At 34.8% G+C, this 21,597-nt stretch overlaps 4 protein-coding genes across 6 annotated transcripts; 3 read left to right on the top strand and 1 right to left on the bottom strand.

Annotated features, from left to right (window-relative positions):
• Positions 1-311: 311 nt before the first annotated feature.
• dlg1 (MAGUK family member discs large 1) lies at positions 312-7,409 on the bottom strand. 3 transcript variants are annotated; one of them, XM_015930295.3, is made up of 8 exons: positions 7,214-7,409; positions 4,990-5,710; positions 4,691-4,863; positions 3,916-4,552; positions 2,778-2,933; positions 1,900-2,700; positions 1,180-1,795; positions 312-1,108 (listed from the first exon to the last, which is right to left on the bottom strand). In XM_015930295.3, the coding sequence occupies exons 2-8, from the start codon at positions 5,671-5,673 to the stop codon at positions 1,056-1,058; spliced, it is 3,120 nt and encodes a 1,039-aa protein (XP_015785781.1). In that variant the 5' UTR covers positions 5,674-5,710; positions 7,214-7,409; the 3' UTR covers positions 312-1,055. The 3 variants fall into 3 exon arrangements, with proteins under 3 accessions (XP_015785781.1, XP_015785782.1, XP_015785780.1); XM_015930296.3 differs by lacking the exon at positions 7,214-7,409 and adding an exon at positions 6,144-6,375; XM_015930294.3 differs by lacking the exon at positions 7,214-7,409 and adding an exon at positions 6,029-6,375.
• Positions 7,410-8,111: 702 nt separating this feature from the next.
• On the top strand, positions 8,112-9,353 carry LOC149093559 (uncharacterized). Its single transcript, XM_089269369.1, has one exon. It carries the CDS (start codon positions 8,112-8,114, stop codon positions 9,351-9,353), a length of 1,242 nt encoding a protein of 413 aa, XP_089125495.1.
• Positions 9,354-10,535: 1,182 nt separating this feature from the next.
• LOC107362901 (uncharacterized) lies at positions 10,536-12,286 on the top strand. Its single transcript, XM_025161033.2, has one exon. It carries the CDS (start codon positions 10,802-10,804, stop codon positions 12,053-12,055), a length of 1,254 nt encoding a protein of 417 aa, XP_025016801.2. The 5' UTR covers positions 10,536-10,801; the 3' UTR covers positions 12,056-12,286.
• Positions 12,287-12,419: 133 nt separating this feature from the next.
• On the top strand, positions 12,420-20,637 carry Prp8 (pre-mRNA processing factor 8). The gene is made up of 5 exons (XM_015930288.3): positions 12,420-13,521; positions 13,697-18,341; positions 18,486-19,719; positions 19,960-20,185; positions 20,513-20,637. Exons 1-4 carry the CDS (start codon positions 12,578-12,580, stop codon positions 20,112-20,114), a joined length of 6,978 nt encoding a protein of 2,325 aa, XP_015785774.1. The 5' UTR covers positions 12,420-12,577; the 3' UTR covers positions 20,115-20,185; positions 20,513-20,637.
• The last annotated feature ends 960 nt before the right edge of the window (positions 20,638-21,597 follow it).

Here is a 21,597-nt window from a genome sequence, read left to right on the forward strand (position 1 = left end):
ATCAGCTGAAGTGTTAAATCTTTAAATGGACTCAAGGTAAAATAATGAAGCAATTGCTCACTGATCAAAGTTTGATTTAGTACTCAATTCAACTCAGACACGCTGTTGAAATCGGAAAGATTCATACTCATTAGATAATATTTAAAAAAAATAATGAACTCTTCAAACAACCGTTTTAATTGTTGCACAAATGTGTGGTTTAAAAATTTAAAGCTTTTGTCCATTAACGAATACATTTATTTGCAATTTATTATTTCTCTCTCACTCATTCACTAACATTTAGAAAACTAAAAAATCATGAGATTGGTTAATTGTTGTTAAATTAAATAGTTTTACTAGTGATTTGGAGAGAAAAAACAATCTTGTTCTATGTAAGTGTATGTAATTATTGTTTTTGATCTCATTTGTTTTTCTTCAGGAATTCAACAGATAAAAGCATGGTTTTTGAAACAATTTTAAATGAAATGACGTGACGTGAAGACAAAGAGTTAGAGTTAAAGACAGAATAGATTTTGAATCTGAAGATGACATCAATAAAATGAATGATGGAAGAGCTGATGAACAAAGAAGCAAAGCAGAGCAATGGGTGAAGAATTTGTAATATTAATATTAGCAATGATTTTAAGTAAAATTTGGAATCAAAAGAAAGCACATCCAGAGCATCTTTAATGAAGTTTCTTGTGAGCAGTAGTGAGCTTGTTTAAAAAGGTTTTTCGATTGCTTGCTTTTACGCTTTTTGTTAAAAAAACATAATTAACGTGACAGAACGTTGGAGAGCTAAAAATAGAGAAAGCTGTCCGAAGAGAGGAAGTATGTGTTCACGAAATTTCTTTGGCTGAACATTCGAAACAAGCGTTTTATGAATGTGTATTTTAGGTAAGTTTGTAATTCTTAGTTTGTGTGTTGGGCTTGTGATGAATCACGATATTGAGGTGAGATGTTTTTCATAAAATGAAAAGTTATGATGCTGGTGAATAGATAGAGACAAAATATTGGAGGAAGATCGAGTTGTCTTTCCATCATCAAACTTTTAGTTTTCAAATTTTTAATTAGATTTATAATCCTTGATCTCTAGGTCGTACCCAAATAATAGATGAATCATTCACACCTGTGGAAAAGAAATAGAAAAAGATTAGCAATTGAATTTCAAAGATCATCTGATTAACCACATTTACTTACTTATGGCAGATTTAACTTTTGCATAGATCTCCTCAGGAGTATCTCCAGAAATGATGGATGTGAAATATTCAGCGAATTCTTGTTCCAGCTTCATGGCTCTTTCATAAAGCTTTTTAGCTTCATCCTCGGCCAACCTTTTATTCATATCCATTAAGGAAGAAATTGATCTGGGTTTAATAAATATGGCTATGGGTTGAAGTCCGGCTGCCTGTAGTCTTTTAATTGCACTTCCACTAACATCAAGGATACAATGTTTACCAGCTTCAGCAACTGAGCGGACAGAGGCAACAGAGGTCCCATAAAGGTTATCGTTGTATTGACCGGCCTCAATGAATAAATGGTTTTGAATATCTTTTTCCATTTGTTCACGACTTGCAACAAAATGATAATCTCGTCCATCAATTTCGTAATCACGAGGAGGCCTGGTGGTGTGAGGTACACAAGATTGAAATCTTTCAGGAAATTCCGAAATAAGATCATCATTGATTCTATCTTTTAATGGTCCCAGTATGATGACAGGTCGTCTATAATTAATTTCCTGTTGAATAACATATTCGTACGAAAGTACATTATCTTCTTTATGGTTATCCACTTCATTTGATGGATCAGCTTCCGACTGAAAATGAACATAAAACAAGTGTAAAAAAAAACATTAATACAAACGAGGAATAAAATTTTAAATTACATTGTTAAATAAAATTAAAGCCAATAAAAACTCACCAAAGATTCAACTTGATCTTTAGTTGGCGATCTATCGTCTCTTTCATCACTCTCATCTTCAGTATCTCGTGATTTCATGAAAGGAAATTTTCGTGAAAAGGAAAAGTTTTTCTTTTTCCTATCAATAGTGCTCATTTTACCATCAGAGCCCGATTTTTCTTGAAACTTAACGTATTTCAAACGTGCTCTTTCTTTTTTTTCTACCCTTTTTCTTGAAGGGATGATTCCTAATTCAGATTCTTGACCGTCTGGTAAAGCTCGTCTTGCTTGCCACCATTCATCATCAGAAGCATTTATAACATGAAGTATATCACCAAAACGGAAAAGTAATCCTCGACTTGGCAAGCCAGAGTCTTTCATAGGATCATAATCGAAAAGAGCACGGACAAAAAAGGATCGCTTGATTGAAGTTTTCAGGCTTCCTGAAGCATTTAAAATAATATGTTCTCTCATATCATGAATTTTCGCCTCGAATCGGTTATATTCTTCAGGCCTGTACTGAACGACTAGAGTAACCGTTTGACCGGCTCCCTTGAGAGCTGCTGCTGCTTGTTCATGATTAGCATGCCTCAAATCAAAACCATTAACAGATAATATTTGATCTCCGCGTCTTAATTGGCCATTTAAATCAGCAGGTCCACCAGAAAGTATGAAAGATATAAAAATACCCTCTCCATCTTCACCACCAACAATATTGAAGCCAAGACCTGTTGAGCTTTTAGTTAATACCACGGTTCTTGGTTCACGAGTTGAATAATCAATTTCTTTATCCAATTTTCCACCAACAACGTTCATAATCTCCTGTAAATAAAACCAGTAAAAAATGGAATAAAAAGCTGAGTTATCAATCAAATGAATAAAATTTTCGATTCTCATACCTGGCCAGTAGTGCTGTAATCAATAGGTTTATTCGAATCAGGAATAGATGGAGATGGAGCCATATTATACCCAGTTGGAACCATACCAAACGCTGTTTCTCGTCCTTCTCTAATAACACCACCTTGTCTCCACCATTCCTCTTCAGTTCCTGGGCTCTTTTGGTATTCAGAAAATAAATTTTGATTATTTATTTAGATTAAAATAGGTTTATTGCATGAAGCAAACCTTTTTGAGTCAAGGTATTCTTAAAACTCAAACTAATGTTTAAATATGAATGAGGCTTATATCAATTTTAAGCTTTTGTATTGCTTTTAACGACTCAAAAGAAGATTCCATAAAAAATGTCCATTAAAATGTTATGGTAGATTAAAGGAGGAAGTCGGAAATTGCCACTGACTAGAATCAATTATCGATTTGTTCAAAAGACAGATAATCTAAAATCTGAAACCAGAATCCATTTTATTGTATCACTTAAAGTTACTAAGAAATCGGTAATTAAAGTCAGAAACTTTGAGAACGTTTTGTAGCCAACCCTTTGTCATAGAGAAGAAATTCTTAAAGATTCAGGTTCTCCTTAAGCTGATCTACATGCAAAGTTACTTTTAAAATATTTTCACGAATCTCTGGCTCCGTATTAGGCCAAAACCGGACAATTCAACATATAATTGATTCTAGTCAGGGGCACTTTGTTTTGAAGATCAGACTACCTTTTTTCTGGTGAACAATGTAACTTTGTATCTTTTTAATTATTATCATAATACCCAATGTTAGTTAGGTCACATTGGATCATTAAAGTTATGAATGGTAAGTTGAGTTTTGACAAGTGGTTGCTTTTTAATTTTATGCAAGTTTGTTATGTTAATCTGTGATTAATGGATGCACTGAAGGATATTATGCAAAGTTGATGAGAGAAATTTAAAACAAAAGGAACAAGATCCAGAGATTTTAAATCAGGAAAAGAATATGAATGGATTTCATGGATGATTGAATAGAAACAATGGTTGAACAAGTGAGGATTTTGCTCTCTCTAACTCAAACACAAAAAAGTTGGCAAATTTAAATGAATTAAACTCAAGAGAAAACCTAAACCTTGAACATGTTAGCTTGATTGATCTTGGAATAAATGGATTTAATTACCTTCTGAGGGAAACCAGTGGTTATTGGACATGAGGTAAGACATGTAGATGTTGATGGAAGAGTACAGATTGGTTTTACTGGGTTAGGTGAATGGCTACGATTGGAATAAGATTGATAAACGGTTGGATCATTTAGTGTTGGCCTCACATTTCCTTTCAAAACAGTTAATACAACTCGATCAGCGGTTGATTTAAGTGTAGCAACAGCTTCTTCATGAGTAATATTTTCTAGATTTTTATTATTGACAGCAATAAGTCTATCACCGACTTGTAATCTACCATCAAGATGAGCTGCTCCGTATTCCATAATTTTGGTAACATAAATTCCATTATCACCTGGAATGTGTTGATTCCCAATCCCTCCGGCAATGCTAAAACCAAGTCCTTTGTCACCCTTAAGTAATTCAATGACAACATCTTTGCGCCTTTTAACAACAAGTCTCACTCTATTTCCAGCTTCTTTCAAAGCTTCAACGGCAGCCGGATGAGGACAGTTTATCAAATCTATGTCATTTACTTTAAGTATAATATCATCAACTTGTAACCGTCCATCTAATGCTGCTGCACCACCAGAGATTATTTTGGTTACATAAATGTTTGTATCAGTATTAACGGGTAAATTTTCATTTCCAGTTACTCTGATATTAAGATTAAATATTTTACAAAAAGCATTAAGAAATTGTTGAGATGAAAAGATAGAAAGGAAAGGTTTTTCATGGTAAGCAAATTGTTAAAAATTGATGGAAAGAAATCATCTGAAAGTGAAAACTACTTACGGTCCTATACCTCCTGCTATTGAAAAACCAAGACCTGCATTGCCTCTCTCTAAAGTTATTTCTTCATATTCCCAGATTGGATGATTTGTAGATTCACATTTGAGGTTGATCACTGAATTAGTAATATCATCAATAGATCTTGTTGGATGATTTTTCGATGGACTAGGTCGACCCTGAAGTTATAAAGGATAAATAATTTATATGAACATGAAAGATTAGATAAAGTTAATCTAGTAAATAGAATAAATAAGATATTGCTAACAAACTGATCGTTTATTATCAAAATGAGTCAAACTTACTTGATTAGGATCATGAGGGTAAGATAAATGTGAATGAATTGAATGAGAAACTCCAGAAGAATCCGAGTAAAAATTGTTAGTCTCGTGATAACCTCGATGAGCCGGTGAGTTTTGTATACGAGAATCTGAATTTATCTGGTTACCTTGACCAGGTATTGATCGTAAATTGGTCACTTCCTCGGAAAGTTGTTCTTCAGCTACTTGTCTCTCGATACGAGAAATTGCATCTAAACTAGAGACAATGTTGAAATTAAAGTTGTCTATCGAGGGCAATGGTCCTCTATAATCAGACGAGCTGACATCCTCATCACTTTGATAGCCTCTAGAGTATTTTGTTTGCTGTCCACCCACATCCGCTCGGTTAGGTACTGACCTGGAATGAGGTAGTGGCTGAGCAAGGTCGACTTCATCAATTGGTGGAGCAATAAGTGGGCTACTCTCCCATTTTGAAGCTATCTGTAAAGTTTCCGCGGTCTTTTGTTGAACACTTTTATCGTCATTTAGAAGGGTAAGTTCATAGAATTCTTGAATATCAAGCAATGCTTGAAACAGACGAGATTTGAAGATTCTTAAAACTCTTTCAAGCGCATTCCTTAATTGTTTGTCACGAGGAGATAGTAACTTCGAATGGTATTCCTCTAAAAGTTCCAAAGCTCGGTGGGCCTCTTCTTTACGGACAGGCATTGTTACTTGAATGGCCAGAAGAAAAAGATGAATACATCTTCATGCACATAGAATGAAAGAAAAAATTGTGTTAAATAACATTTCAATATTTTAAGTTACGAGTTGCCAAAATGAGTAATAAATCATCTTTTATCACATCACCGAACAGTAAATAACAGATTAGATAAGAATGATCATTTAAACTAGATGATGAGTTTGAACAATAACCAAATAACTATTAACTATGCTAAAAACAGCATTTAACATTGTCTGGTTTTTTACATGTATCATCATGCTCGGAAAACACATCACTTCACAACAAATGTTTGGTTGAGCATATATTGGTTGAAAAGAAAACGCTTGGATTAATTCTTACCGAACAGAAAATGTAAAACATTATCCGATTGAATAATCTAATTTTTTTAAAGGTGGATACATGGAGATGGAAATGATTTTCAATAAAATAAATATAGATGATACAAATGTTTTACCATTTTCAAAGAGAAAGATGAAGAGATGGGTTATGAGGCGGTGGGCATGTCATCAACAAAACAAGAAGAATTAACAAGGAAAGATAAGGTTAAAAGCTTATTCACTGCAAAAATTGTGTATTCAAATTACAATGAAGGTTTCCAATATGCAAAAGATGGTAATACTCAAATTAACTATTGTATTTTGAAAGAAAGGTAACAGACTAAAACATTGTTATCTCCGGAACCCGAAGCTATTCAATTGAGGTAGTCATATGGTGAGCAGCTCAGTCGAGTCAAAAATTTAACAGCTCACCGCCTTAGTTTGGCAGCTTTCTTTCGTGGCTGAGCTAGTGATGCACCTTTTTTTCCGTTTTTCATGTTTCATCAACTAATATTTCTTAAAAAATACCCGAATAGCCTAATAAAATCAATTTAATATCTAAATTGGGGAATGTGTTTCCATTGAACCGGAAAAGATGCTTCACTATTTGCGAGTTGCTAACAATATTTTACAATAATACAGACAATAATGATTCATCATTGATGCTTCAAGATGTAAAAATTTTAAAAAGATAAACATCACTGTTAATTACATGTGAATTGAGTGTGTACTGGAAACTGATAAGAGACTGTGATGATAGAAACTTACTGTCAGCAACATAGAGCAGAGTACGATTTAAACAGGATTCATCATTAGTTGATGCATGTAAAAAGTTGAGCTGAGAAAAATTGTTTATCTTGTCGAAAGTAGAACACAAGATAATTTCAAGACTAATCAGGATGAATTCATTGCCTGTCTTTTTTCTTATTTGTTGGAAACCTCTTGATGAAACCTCTTCTAACCCTTATACTTTATTGATCTAGACTAATCTGAAGATATTCATTAATCTGCGAATTTCTCGCCTTTACCTTGATTTTGAGTAATTAAATTTCTGGCTCTGTCAATCTTCCAAGTTTTTTCTTCCTCATAAGCTTCCTCTTCCTTAAGAAACAACGAACGAAAGGAACTTTATTATCAATTATTACTAATAACAGCCTAGGCAAAAATAAATCATCTGTAAAACATAGACAATGGAAATAATACTAACCTTTTGATTGGTACAGTAAACAGCGAATTATAACTGGTGTACAGTTGGAAACGAAGTGGTCATCAGGAACCAGTAAAATTTATCTTGCATTGCATATCAAAATTACATATGACAAACTACAATCAGAGCAAACCTGATTAAGAAAAAACATATAAAATTTCTCTGACAATGAATGAGAATCTACTAAATGTCTATTGAAAGTCGATAGATGTCACCTCCGATTGAAATAGAGGGAAAATTATGGCGAACAAAATTCTGATTATAATTTAATAAAGAAATCGGAATTTGATTACAATCTATTTTAAACATTTTAACTTCTACATGATACATTTGACCTCATAGTTATGACCATATGATCTTATGGTATTCTGGATCACCTCGATAGTCAATTTTCTGATCTCATAATTTGAAGATTCGTTGAAATATAATTTCTGAACTATTTGTCCAAAAATATTAGTCCAATCCAAATTTAAATCTTGAGTATTTAATGAAATTAATCATCTCGGTGATTAATTTTCAATTTCTATATTGATATTAAAAGTTTTTTCAACAATTTGCTTCACAAATAGATATTTTCATTCAAAGCAAAGTTCTTTGAAATAGTCAGACGAGGACCAAAAGATCAAAAGTGATGCAATATGTAAAATGAGTGCCTAAAGTAACCCTTTAACACCAGAGGGATTCAAGTTGAACCCTATTTCACCCAGAAAATCGTGTGGAGCGTATTTATCTATTATTATATATTTCAATTTAAATTGTTTATCTTTCTTTTGTTGATTAGTTAATATACATCGATTAGATTGGCGACGCAACTAAATATTCTACGGTGTTCACTCAAATCTAAATATTACTTGGCCAAAGATCATACATCTAACAGTAAATAGAGAATTTAGACGCAATGGATACACCGCGTGAGTATGTTTTGAAACGCAGAGATGGAACAATAGTTGTCAGTAGATATGGATCCATTGGCGCAGCAAAGCCCGGTCAGTATCCTTCTGAAGGTATCGGAAACCCACCCGCTAAACCAGTGCTCAGATTGCCTCAAGGTTCATATGAACTAGATAATCTGAAAGCGAAAGTAATGTCTGGTTTCAATGACTCCCGGCCCATCTCACCCGATTTGGTAAATTTGTTTCTTTACAAATTTTTGGAAACCCTCAACGGTAATCGCCTGTCTGCAGAATGGACATCGTTTGGAATAACTATTGGACGAGCAGGGCAAACAATGAAACCCATGGATTTAGTCACTGTAGTATTTGATTTGCCACAAATACAGTTTGATGCTAAGATTAACCCTACTCCTCCAATGGCAGTTGCCCTACTGGCACTAGGGTCATTTAGGTTGGCAAGGTGTAATGGAAGCAAGAATAAGCTTATGGATGAACTGAAAATTCTTTATGCCCGTTTCTCTGGAGGAACTCCTTTCCCAAATTTTGATAAAGTTCATGGTATGGTCTTAAGCAATGACAAAAACTTTCAAAAAATTTGTGCAGCGGTAGATATGTTTGTGGATAAATTTGTCAATACAGAAATAACTTCTCTAGGTTTAGGAACACTCGATTCAAGATATAATGGATGTACAGCTCTTCTTATAACCCGTCACATCGAAGAAAAATTTTTCGGAGGTTCTGCCTGCATCAATCGATGGTTATTGACCAAAACTTTGGTCAAGGAGTACTCCAATTTAACTCGTCCGAATCAAGAAATTGACAAGATTGATTCATACATGCCCTACATTTTAGACTTTGGTATTGTTACAAAATCTCCTTATTCTGTCAAGCTAAATCCCTCCATTAATTTGTTGATTAATATTGTCGGGACCTTTATGCAGCTGCCAAGATATTACAATGCCAAAAAGCTTGATTGCCCAGTACACACGGATATATTGAAAAATGGGCTTTTTATTGCCTACGCCATCGCAAAATCTGGGAATCCAGAAAGACAACTGGTTGGTCCTGATAACAGTATAAATCCTGAACCAGCCACTGCAGATCCGGATGCATGGATTGGTTGGTTTAAACGTTACAACTTCTTACCATCAAGCGAGATGAAAAGCTTTGCCAGGCACCGAACTTCAGGAATCACTTTTGCTCAACAGACTGTCGGAGAATGGGTGAAGAATCAATATTATCAATGAATATCTAACTTATTATAAGTATATAAATATAAATGACCTTAAAAAGTTTTATGTAGTTTTCGTTACCGCATTTGCTTCCAAAAATCTTTAAATGTTTAAAATAACCCTCAAACATGTAATAACCGAAAAAACCATATGTGCCTTTAATATGTAATTAAAATCAAATTTTTGCTTACAATCAATAGTTTGAAATTAATTTTTCTGTAATTTTTGAGCTAGTGTCATCTAACTGCAAGATTTGTAACTAGAACATGTGGCACTCATCCACTAGTCTTTTTCTTTCAATAAAATAGAAGGAAAATTATGGCGAACAAAATTCTGATTATAATTTAATAAAGACATCGGAATTTGATTGCAATCTATTTTAAACATTTGAACTTCTAAATTATACATTTGACCTCATCGTTATGACCAAGATCTTATGGTATTCTGGATCACCTCAATAGTCAATTTTCTGATCTGATAATTCGAAGACTCGTTAAAATATAATTTCTGAACTATTTGTCCGAAAATATTAGTCCAATGCAAATTTAAATCTTGAGTATTTAATGAAATTAATCATTTTGGTGGTTGATTTTCATATTTTATATTGATATTCAAAGTGTTTTCAATAATTTGCTTCATAAATAGATATTTTCATCACACAAAGACGATTTCAGTTTTAATGTCGATTGTAATTCAATGCTTATGCACTTACAATATTTTACTATAAAAAATCTTGTAAACTCTTTTGAAATGATAGACAGAATAAATTTTCATTTTTATTATTTGATTGAATTGCATTGAATATTATATTGTTGTTAATCGCTATCAATTTCATTAAACTTCCTAACCTCGATCTTATCGCCCTTCTCCCATAGAACGTTTTTTAGACTTCTATATTTGTAAATTAAACTGTTCATAATCTAATAATTACATTAGTTAATTGCTTAGAATGTTCGAGTTATTGTCAGCGCCTGTAACAATTTCTCTTTGCGTTGTTTTGTTCCGAACAATCGGGAATAAGAACTATCAAGGAACAGAATAAAACAAAACAAAGTTCTTTGAAATAATCAGACGAGGACCAAAAGAACAAAAGTGACGCAATATGTAAAATGAGTGCTTAAAGTAACCCTTTAACACCAGAGGGATTCAAGTTAAGCCAAAGAGTAATAGCGTTATACTCTTTATGTTAAGCCCTCTTTCACCCAGAAAATCGTGTGGAGAGAATTAATGTGAAATATTCCCCCAAATAATCTCTTTCTTCCTGTGTCTCTTTTTTAGAGTAAAGCGTATTTATCTATTATTATATATTTCAATTTAAATTGTTTATCTTTCTTTTGTTGATTAGTTAATATACATCGATTAGATTGGCGACTCAACTAAATATTCTACGGTATTCGCTCAAAGCTTTAATATTACTTGGTCAAAGCTAATACATCTAACAGTGAATAGAGAATTTAGACGCAATGGATACAACGCGTGAGCATGTTATGTTTGACGAACATGGAAATCGATTTGTCAGTACTTCATTAGTTGGATTGGTTGGATCCATTAAAACAGGACCCGGCCAGTATCCTTCTGAAGGTATCGGAAACCCACCCGCTAAACCAGTGCTCAGATTGCCTCAAGGTTCATATGAACTAGATAATCTGAAAGCGAAAGTAATGTCTGGTTTCAATGGCTCCCGGCCAATCTCACACGATTTGGTAAATTTGTTTCTTTACAAATTTTTGGAAACCCTCAACGGTAATCGCCTGTCTGCAGAATGGACATCATTTGGAATAACTATTGGACGAGCAGGGCAAACAATTAAACCCATGGATTTACTCACTGTAGTATTTGATTTGCCACAAATACAGTTTGATGCTAAGATTAACCCTACTCCTCCGATGGCAGTTGCCCTACTGGCACTAGGGTCATTTAGGTTGGCAAGGTGTAATGGAAGCAAGAATAAGCTTATGGATGAACTGAGAATTCTTTATGCCCGTCTCTCTGGAGGAACTCCTTTCCCAAATTTTGATAAAGTTCATGGTATGATCTTATGCAATGACAAAAACTTTCAAAAAATTTGTGCAGCGGTAGATATGTTTGTGGATAAATTTGTCAATACAGAAATAACTTCTCTACGTTTCGGAACACTCGATTCAAGATATAGGGGATGTACAGCTCTTGTTATAACTCGTCACATCGAAGAAAAATTCTTCGGAGGCTCTGCCTGCATCAATCGATGGTCATTAGCCAAATTTCTGTTCAACGAGTACTCCAATTTAACTCGTCTAAATCAAGAAATTGACAAGATTGATTCATACATGCCCTACATTTTAGATTTTGGTATTGTTACAAAATCTCCTTATTCTGTCAAGCTAAATCCCTCCATTAATTTGTTAGTTAATATTGTCGGGACCTTTATGCAGCTGCCAAGATTTTACAATGCCAAAATGCTTGTTTGCCCAGGACTCATGGATATATTGACAAATGCGCTTTTTATTGCCTACGCCATCGCAAAATCTGGGAATTCAGAAAGACAACTGGTTGGTCCTGATAATAGTAAAAATCCTGAACCAGTCACTGCAGATCCGGATGCGTGGACTGATTGGTTTGAACGTTACAACTTCTTACCAACAAGCGAGATGAAAAGCTTTGCCAGGAACCGAACTTCAGGAATCACTTTTGCTCAACAGACTATCGGAGAATGGGTGAAGTTTCACTATCATCAATGAATATCTAGAAATATTCATGGTCTTAAAAAGTTTTATTTTAGTTTTCGTTATCGCATTTGCTTCCAAAAATCTCACACGAAAAATCCCCCGCAAAATAATACATCAACATAGTATTAACACGACAAGTTCAAAATTAAATGTTTAAAATAACTCCAAACATTTAATAACATAAAAAACCAACAGAAAAACCATTGTACTTTTAAAATGTAATTAAAATTAATTTTTTGCTTACAATCAAAAATTTGAAATTAATTTTGCTGTAATTTTTGAGCTAGTGGCATCTAACTGCAAGATTTGTAACTAGAACATGTGAGTTTTTTGGGGAGGGAATAAATGTGGCACTCATCCATATTCCCTTTCTTTCAGTGTCTCTTTTTTAGAGTAAAACGTATTTATTAATTATATTTCAATTTAAATTGTTTATCTTCCTTTTGTTAATTAATTAATCAACATTGAATGGATTGACCATACCGATATTAGTTTAAATAGTTGTCAGTGACTGTATCTTTCTTTTGTTTAAACATGGAGGATGTTCATTTTCTTTCGGAGGCCGAGTTGAAGGAAAAGTCTCGGCAATGGCAACAATTACAGAGTAAAAGGTATGCTGATAAAAGAAAATTTGGAACTCAAGATGCCCAGAAAGAAGAAATGCCACCGGAACATGTTCGGAAGATTATTCGAGATCATGGTGATATGACTAGCAAAAAGTACCGGCATGATAAGCGAGTTTATCTTGGAGCGCTTAAATTTATGCCTCATGCTGTTCTTAAGCTAATGGAAAACATGCCTATGCCTTGGGAACAGATTCGTGAAGTTAAAGTATTATATCATATTACCGGTGCTATTACTTTTGTTAATGAAATTCCTTGGGTTATTGAGCCTATTTACATTGCCCAATGGGGAAGCATGTGGGTCATGATGAGAAGGGAGAAACGTGATCGGAGACACTTCAAGAGAATGAGGTTTCCTCCTTTTGACGATGAAGAACCTCCATTAGATTACGCTGACAATGTTTTAGATGTTGAACCATTAGAAGCTATCCAGATGGATTTAGATTCAGAAGATGATGCACCTGTCGTTGAATGGTTTTACGAGCACAAACCATTAGTTGATTCTAAATATGTGAATGGTCCTTCTTATAAGCGTTGGAACCTCTCGATACCTCAGCTTGCTAATCTCTATAAGTTAGCTGAGCCTCTTATTACTGATCTTTTAGATGACAATTATTTTTATCTTTTTGATTTGAAATCATTTTTTACGGCCAAAGCATTGAACATGTCTATTCCTGGAGGTCCAAAGTTTGAACCTTTAATCAAAGATATCAACCCAGCTGATGAAGATTGGAATGAATTTAACGATATTAACAAAATTATTATTAGACAACCTATCAGAACAGAATATCGAATTGCATTCCCATATCTTTATAATAATTTACATCACTTGACTAATTATGTCCATCTTTCTTGGTAAGTTTTATCATATTTCAGGTTGAACCATAATCATTATTGTATCATTGCGGAACAAACTTCTGCTTTTGTCAAATGACTTATGGAAGACTAATCCAATAGATGCGTATCAGTTTCTTATGCGAAAGACTATAATTGGCTGCTGACTCTATTAACAAGTTTTTTTATTTTTCAGGTATCACACACCCAATGTTGTTTTCATCAAGACTGAGGATTTAGATTTACCTGCTTTTTACTTCGATCCTCTCATTAATCCCATTTCTCATAGTCGCATCTCTACCAGGACAATCGAACCAATTCCTGATGATGATAAATTAGACGATGATGAAGTTTTCACTTTACCTGCCGATGTAGAACCCTATATGAGCACTTTTCCTCTTTATACTGATAATACTGCTAATGGAATTGCGCTTCTTTGGGCTCCAAGACCTTATAACTTGCGTTCTGGAAGGTCTCGTCGAGCCATTGATATTCCTCTGGTCAAATCATGGTATCTAGAGCATTGTCCTCCTAGTATGCCTGTTAAAGTGAGAGTCTCTTATCAAAAGCTTCTGAAGTATTTTGTCCTGAATGCACTCAAACATCGTCACCCTAAACCTCAAAAGAAAAGATATCTATTCCGTTCCTTCAAAGCTACGAAATTCTTTCAAACAACATCTCTTGACTGGGTTGAAGCTGGACTTCAAGTTTGTCGACAAGGTTATAACATGCTTAATTTATTGATCCATCGTAAAAATCTTAACTACCTGCATCTTGATTACAACTTCAATCTCAAACCCGTTAAAACATTGACAACCAAAGAACGAAAAAAGTCTAGGTTTGGTAACGCTTTTCATCTTTGTCGTGAAATCCTTCGTTTAACTAAGCTTGTAGTCGACAGTCATGTACAATACAGATTGAACAATGTTGATGCTTTCCAACTTGCCGATGGACTTCAATATATCTTTGCTCATGTTGGTCAATTGACTGGAATGTATCGTTACAAATATAAATTGATGAGACAAATTAGAATGTGTAAAGATTTAAAACATTTGATCTATTATCGATTCAACACTGGTCCAGTTGGTAAAGGTCCTGGATGTGGTTTCTGGGCACCCGGTTGGAGAGTTTGGTTATTCTTCTTGCGAGGTATCACACCATTGCTTGAAAGATGGCTCGGTAACTTGCTCTCTCGTCAGTTCGAGGGACGTATATCCAAGGGTGTCGCCAAAACTGTGACTAAACAAAGAGTAGAAAGTCATTTCGATCTTGAATTGAGAGCTTCAGTCATGCATGATATTCTTGATATGATGCCTGAAGGTATTAAACAGAACAAAGCTCGTACAATTCTGCAACATCTAAGTGAAGCTTGGCGATCATGGAAAGCAAATATCCCATGGAAGGTTCCTGGATTACCTATTCCTATCGAGAATATGATTTTGAGATATGTTAAAATGAAAGCAGATTGGTGGACCAATACAGCTCATTACAACCGAGAAAGAATTCGAAGAGGAGCTACCGTGGACAAAACTGTCTGTAAAAAGAATCTTGGTCGTTTAACAAGATTATACCTTAAATCTGAACAAGAAAGACAGCATAATTATCTTAAAGATGGTCCATATATTAGTGCTGAAGAAGCTGTTGCTATTTATACAACCACAGTTCATTGGCTCGAAAGTAGAAGATTTTCACCTATTCCTTTCCCGCCTTTATCTTATAAACATGACACCAAACTGCTCATTTTAGCTTTGGAACGTCTTAAAGAAGCATACAGCGTCAAAAGTAGACTCAACCAATCGCAAAGAGAGGAACTCGGTCTCATTGAACAAGCTTACGACAATCCACACGAAGCTCTTTCTCGTATTAAGCGTCACCTTTTAACTCAACGAGCTTTCAAAGAAGTCAGTATTGAATTCATGGACCTTTACTCCCATCTTGTCCCTGTATATGATGTTGAACCACTGGAGAAGATTACTGATGCTTATTTAGATCAGTATCTATGGTATGAAGCAGATAAAAGAAGGTTGTTCCCTCCGTGGATCAAACCCGCTGACTCTGAACCGCCGCCATTACTTGTTTACAAGTGGTGCCAGGGTATAAACAATCTTAATAACGTTTGGGATGCCAGCGAAGGAGAATGTAATGTTTTGCTTGAATCTAAATTCGAGAAAATTTATGAGAAGATCGATTTGACGCTTCTTAATCGTCTCTTGCGACTTATTGTTGACCATAACATCGCTGATTACATGACTGCTAAAAACAACATTATCATTAATTACAAAGACATGAATCATACTAACTCTTATGGAATAATTCGGGGTTTACAATTTTCCTCATTTATTGTTCAATATTACGGTTTGGTGCTTGATCTTTTAGTTCTCGGTTTACAACGTTCTAGTGAAATGGCTGGACCACCAGCAATACCTAACGACTTCCTCCAATTTCAAGATACAGAGACCGAAGAAGCTCACCCAATTCGACTTTACTGCCGTTATATCGACAGGATTCATATTTACTTCCGATTCACCGCTGAAGAAGCTCGTGATCTTATTCAACGTTATCTCACTGAGCACCCAGATCCAAACAACGAGAATATTGTTGGTTATAACAATAAAAAATGTTGGCCAAGAGACGCTAGAATGCGACTTATGAAACATGACGTCAACTTAGGTCGAGCAGTTTTCTGGGATATCAAAAATAGATTACCAAGATCAGTTACGACTGTTAACTGGGAAAATAGTTTTGTTTGTGTATACAGCAAAGACAATCCAAATCTTCTATTCAACATGTGTGGCTTTGAATGTCGTATCTTGCCTAAGTGTCGTATGATTCAAGAAGAGTTCACTCATAAAGATGGAGTTTGGAATCTACAGAATGAAGTTACCAAAGAAAGAACAGCTCAATGTTTCTTGAGAGTTGATGAGGAATCGATGCAAAGATTCCATAATCGTGTGCGGCAGATTCTCATGGCTTCAGGATCAACGACTTTCACAAAAATTGTTAATAAATGGAATACTGCTCTCATTGGTTTGATGACTTATTTCCGTGAGGCAGTTGTAAATACACAAGAGCTTTTAGATTTATTGGTTAAATGTGAAAACAAGATTCAAACTCGTATCAAAATAGGTTTGAACTCGAAAATGCCAAGTCGATTCCCTCCAGTTGTGTTTTACACTCCAAAAGAGCTTGGAGGATTGGGTATGCTTTCAATGGGTCATGTTTTGATTCCTCAAAGTGATTTGCGTTGGTCTAAACAAACCGATGTTGGTATCACTCACTTCCGATCTGGTATGAGTCACGACGAAGATCAAGTTATTCCAAATTTATACCGGTATATTCAACCTTGGGAAACTGAGTTTATCGACTCTCAGCGTGTTTGGGCTGAATATGCATTGAAACGACAAGAGGCATTGACTCAAAATCGACGTTTAACCCTTGAAGACTTGGAAGACAGTTGGGATCGTGGTATTCCTCGTATTAATACTCTATTCCAAAAAGATCGTCACACATTAGCTTATGACAAGGGTTGGCGTGTGAGAACAGATTTCAAACAATATCAAGTCCTTAAGCAGAATCCATTCTGGTGGACTCATCAACGTCACGATGGTAAACTTTGGAATCTTAACAATTACCGTACAGACATGATTCAAGCTCTTGGAGGTGTCGAAGGTATATTAGAACACACATTGTTCAAAGGTACTTATTTCCCAACATGGGAAGGTCTTTTCTGGGAAAAGGCCAGTGGTTTTGAAGAATCAATGAAATATAAGAAGTTGACAAATGCTCAAAGATCTGGTCTTAATCAAATTCCAAATCGACGTTTCACTCTTTGGTGGTCTCCTACTATAAATCGAGCCAATGTTTATGTTGGTTTCCAGGTCCAACTTGATTTAACCGGTATTTTTATGCACGGTAAAATACCAACTCTCAAGATTTCCCTCATTCAAATTTTCAGAGCTCACTTGTGGCAAAAAATTCATGAAAGTATTGTCATGGATCTTTGTCAAGTCTTTGATCAAGAGTTGGATGCTCTTGAAATTGAAACAGTTCAAAAAGAAACCATTCACCCGCGTAAATCATACAAAATGAACAGCTCTTGTGCTGATATATTACTTTTTGCTGCCTACAAATGGAATGTTTCTCGAACATCTCTACTCGCCGATTCAAAAGACACCATGGATGGAACTACCACTCAAAAATATTGGATCGATGTACAATTGAGATGGGGTGACTACGATTCTCACGATATCGAAAGATACGCTCGAGCTAAATTTTTGGATTACACTTCAGATAATATGAGTATTTATCCATCACCTACTGGAGTTTTGATCGCTGTTGATTTGGCTTACAATTTGCACTCAGCTTTTGGTAACTGGTTCCCTGGTTGTAAACCTTTGATACAACAAGCGATGGCTAAAATTATGAAAGCTAATCCCGCTTTGTACGTATTGCGTGAACGAATTCGTAAAGGTTTACAGCTTTATTCATCTGAACCAACAGAGCCTTACTTATCATCACAAAATTACGGTGAACTTTTCTCAAATCAAATCATTTGGTTTGTAGATGATACAAATGTATACAGAGTAACTATTCATAAAACCTTCGAAGGTAATTTAACAACTAAACCAATCAATGGAGCCATTTTCATATTCAATCCAAGAACTGGACAACTCTTCTTAAAAATTATTCACACAAGTGTATGGGCAGGTCAAAAGCGTCTAGGTCAATTGGCTAAATGGAAAACTGCTGAAGAAGTTGCTGCTTTGATTCGATCTCTTCCAGTCGAAGAACAGCCTAAACAAATTATCGTTACTAGAAAAGGAATGCTTGACCCATTGGAGGTTAGTTGAATGTTTCATTAACTTCTAATAATTAATCTTTAATAACTTAATATTTCACGTGGTCAAAGCTACATTTTCAATATTGATAGTGTTCTAACCTTTCCATTAGCTTTCTCTAATTAAAGAATCTTTTCTTTTTTTCAGGTTCATTTACTGGATTTCCCAAATATTGTTATTAAAGGTAGTGAACTTCAATTGCCGTTCCAAGCTTGCCTTAAAGTTGAAAAGTTTGGTGATCTCATTCTTAAGGCAACTGAGCCACAGATGGTTCTTTTCAATCTTTACGACGATTGGCTCAAAACCATTTCATCTTACACGGCATTTTCACGTTTAATATTGATACTTCGAGCTCTCCACGTTAATAATGAAAGGACCAAAGTTATTTTGAAGCCAGACAAAACTACAATCACCGAGCCTCACCACATCTGGCCTTCATTGACTGATGAAGAATGGATCAAAATTGAAGTCCAATTGAAAGATTTAATCCTTGCAGATTACGGTAAAAAGAATAATGTTAACGTTGCTTCTCTTACTCAGTCAGAAATCCGTGATATTATTCTGGGTATGGAAATTTCTGCACCTTCAGCTCAACGTCAACAAATAGCTGAAATTGAAAAGCAGACTAAAGAACAGTCCCAATTAACAGCAACTACAACTCGAACTGTCAATAAACATGGTGATGAAATAATAACATCAACTACCAGTAATTATGAAACCCAGACATTTGCTAGTAAAACAGAATGGAGAATTCGAGCTATTTCCGCTACTAATCTTCATCTAAGAACCCAACACATTTATGTTTCCTCAGACGATGTCAAGGAGACAGGTTATACTTACATTTTACCTAAAAATATTCTTAAATCTTTCATCATCATTTCTGATTTGAGAACTCAAATAGCCGGGTATCTCTATGGCTGTTCTCCTGGTGACAATCCTCAAGTTAAAGAAATTCATTGTATCGTGATGCCTCCTCAGTGGGGTACTCATCAAGTTGTTCATCTTCCATCACAATTACCAACTAGTGAATACATCTCTGATTTGGAGCCTTTAGGCTGGATTCACACACAACCAAACGAATTGCCACAACTTTCTCCTCAAGATATTACTACTCATGCCAAAATAATGAATGATAATGCAACTTGGGATGCCGATAAGACCATTGTTATCACTTGTAGTTTTACTCCCGGTTCATGTTCACTTACTGCATATAAACTGACACCAACTGGTTATGAGTGGGGTCGAAATAATACAGATCGTGGTAATAATCCCAAAGGTTATCTTCCATCTCATTACGAGAAGGTTCAAATGCTATTATCTGAAAGATTCCAAGGTTTCTTTATGGTACCCACTCAAGGTTCATGGAACTACAATTTCATGGGTAAGTTTTTATTCAATAATTTCAATATCGCTGAACGTTTGTACTCAAACGTTGGCTTGTACTCTTACGGGCAAGATCTTATTCTATATCATGTTCGATAATAGCTAAGCCTAAATTAAAGTCAAGCACATAGTGCTGATCTGTTTCCTAATTGTGTTCTGATCAGTCTCCATGCCTGATGACACGTCAATTGTCACTCAATTCATTTATATTTAATCAAATTTGTTTATTTTTCAACAGGTGTAAGTCACAGTGCAAACATGAAGTACGATATAAGACTAGGACGTCCAAAAGCTTTCTATCATGAGGCTCATCGAACAGCTCACTTCTTGAAATTCAGTACAATCGAGGAATCAGAAAATATAGGTGTTGATCGTGAAAACCTTTTCGCGTAAATTAAATACAAGTGTATCTTGTTTCCCTTTCGAAATTCATTAAATTGTGATAATTCCGTCTATTCATTAATGTAAGTAAAACATTTATTCGCTATTTAACCTATTTAAAACTTATTACTATCAAATGTTTATTGCATATAATAATGTGTTACAAACGATATAAGTTACCCAATATTTGAATGTTAAATTAATAAACAACTGATAGTATCACTGTTCGGCCATTCTACGGTATCCAATCCATTTTTTCATGGACTGTATATTCATGTAAGGCCCAGATTAAGGTTCAGACCTTCATAGTACTTTCTAAATCAAAATGATAATTAAGAAAGCCTCCCGGTGTTGCTACAAATAATTAAATGAAACTCATCCCAAAATATGTTTCTCTTTCTTTTCTGCAGGAAATGTCATCTATCAGCCACCTGAAATAGATCCAAACGGAACTTCATTCTGCATCAACTGTAAAACATCCCTATGTATAGACCACCATTCAACAAATAAAATAATTACTATTGATTAAATAAAACAAGCTTCTACCCATTTTAATTAACGGTACCCACAAAGTGATATTAATTTATTCACCAATCTTGAATATGCATGATAAACTGTACAAGTCGCGTCATACTTGCAATTTCACCAAACTAACTTACTAATGCGTTTAAACGATGAGCAAATATTTCATTAATTATTACAAGATAATTTGTAAAAGGTCAAATTTAATTTTAATCATAAGAAATATAAAATGAAAAATAACCAACTTTGCTAAATTATCAGCATAAATATAACATGATTGGTGTGATCTAAAAATCAGTTGAAGATCAGCAGCTAATATAACGCATTATCAAGCAACAGTTATGATAACTTTTCGCCAGTAAATGTTGCTCACATTAAAATGAAAATATGAACCCTAAAAATTATTGTGGTGGGTTGATGTAATAACTACTGCATATTTTATGAGCCTAACCTCAGAAATTTAATTTTTGTTAACTTTTTCTACTCTTACAGATTTTACCAGAAAGCAAGTTGATTACTGGAGGAAGAACCAAGATGATAATGATGGAGGAGACTTAAATGTGAAACTGTGGATCATTTAAAGTGTGTCAAGCTCAAATGTTACTCGTGACTTGAAATGGCGATGGACTTATGACGGAATTTAGTTGGTCTTGTAAAAGGCATCAAACAGGCCAACGGATCCTACCTTATCCAGGCCACATTTTGAATAACAAACAACGCAAATGTTACAACCACTAAAAGATCCAAAGTGAATCAAATCGTGATTCTTTCAGCAAAAATGGCATAAAATAAAAGTCTATAGAGGATAATATGCTAAAGAAGCGCGAGATGATAATGGTGATGCTGATGATGATCCTGGAGATGGTGAACTAGAGAAGAGATGAAGAGCCTCCTAACCCATTGAGTAGCCCGGAGGGTTTAAAGGGAGAGACTAGGTTAACATGTAATGATAATGATTCCATTTAAATGGTAA

The sequence above is a fragment of the Tetranychus urticae genome, chromosome 3 (genome assembly GCF_039701765.1).
Source record: "Tetranychus urticae isolate SD_2017Ah chromosome 3, NJAU_TeUrti_SD_1.0, whole genome shotgun sequence".
Taxonomy (NCBI): Eukaryota; Metazoa; Arthropoda; class Arachnida; order Trombidiformes; family Tetranychidae; genus Tetranychus; species Tetranychus urticae.

Bases quoted from the DNA above. Each gene is read 5' to 3' on its own strand.
- dlg1 (XM_015930295.3), bottom strand. From the start codon at position 5,673: ATGCCTGTCCGTAAAGAAGAGGCCCACCGAGCTTTGGAACTTTTAGAG. The intron at 2,934-3,915 runs GTAATTAAATCC...GAATACCAAAAG, and splicing joins CCACTGGTTTCCCTCAGAAG to AGCCCAGGAACTGAAGAGGA. The intron at 2,701-2,777 runs GTATGAGAATCG...TTTTATTTACAG, and splicing joins ATTACAGCACTACTGGCCAG to GAGATTATGAACGTTGTTGG.
- Prp8 (XM_015930288.3), top strand. From the start codon at position 12,578: ATGGAGGATGTTCATTTTCTTTCGGAGGCCGAGTTGAAGGAAAAGTCT. The intron at 13,522-13,696 runs GTAAGTTTTATC...TTTATTTTTCAG, and splicing joins AATTATGTCCATCTTTCTTG to GTATCACACACCCAATGTTG. The intron at 19,720-19,959 runs GTAAGTTTTTAT...ATTTTTCAACAG, and splicing joins ATGGAACTACAATTTCATGG to GTGTAAGTCACAGTGCAAAC.
- LOC149093559 (XM_089269369.1), top strand. From the start codon at position 8,112: ATGGATACACCGCGTGAGTATGTTTTGAAACGCAGAGATGGAACAATA.
- LOC107362901 (XM_025161033.2), top strand. From the start codon at position 10,802: ATGGATACAACGCGTGAGCATGTTATGTTTGACGAACATGGAAATCGA.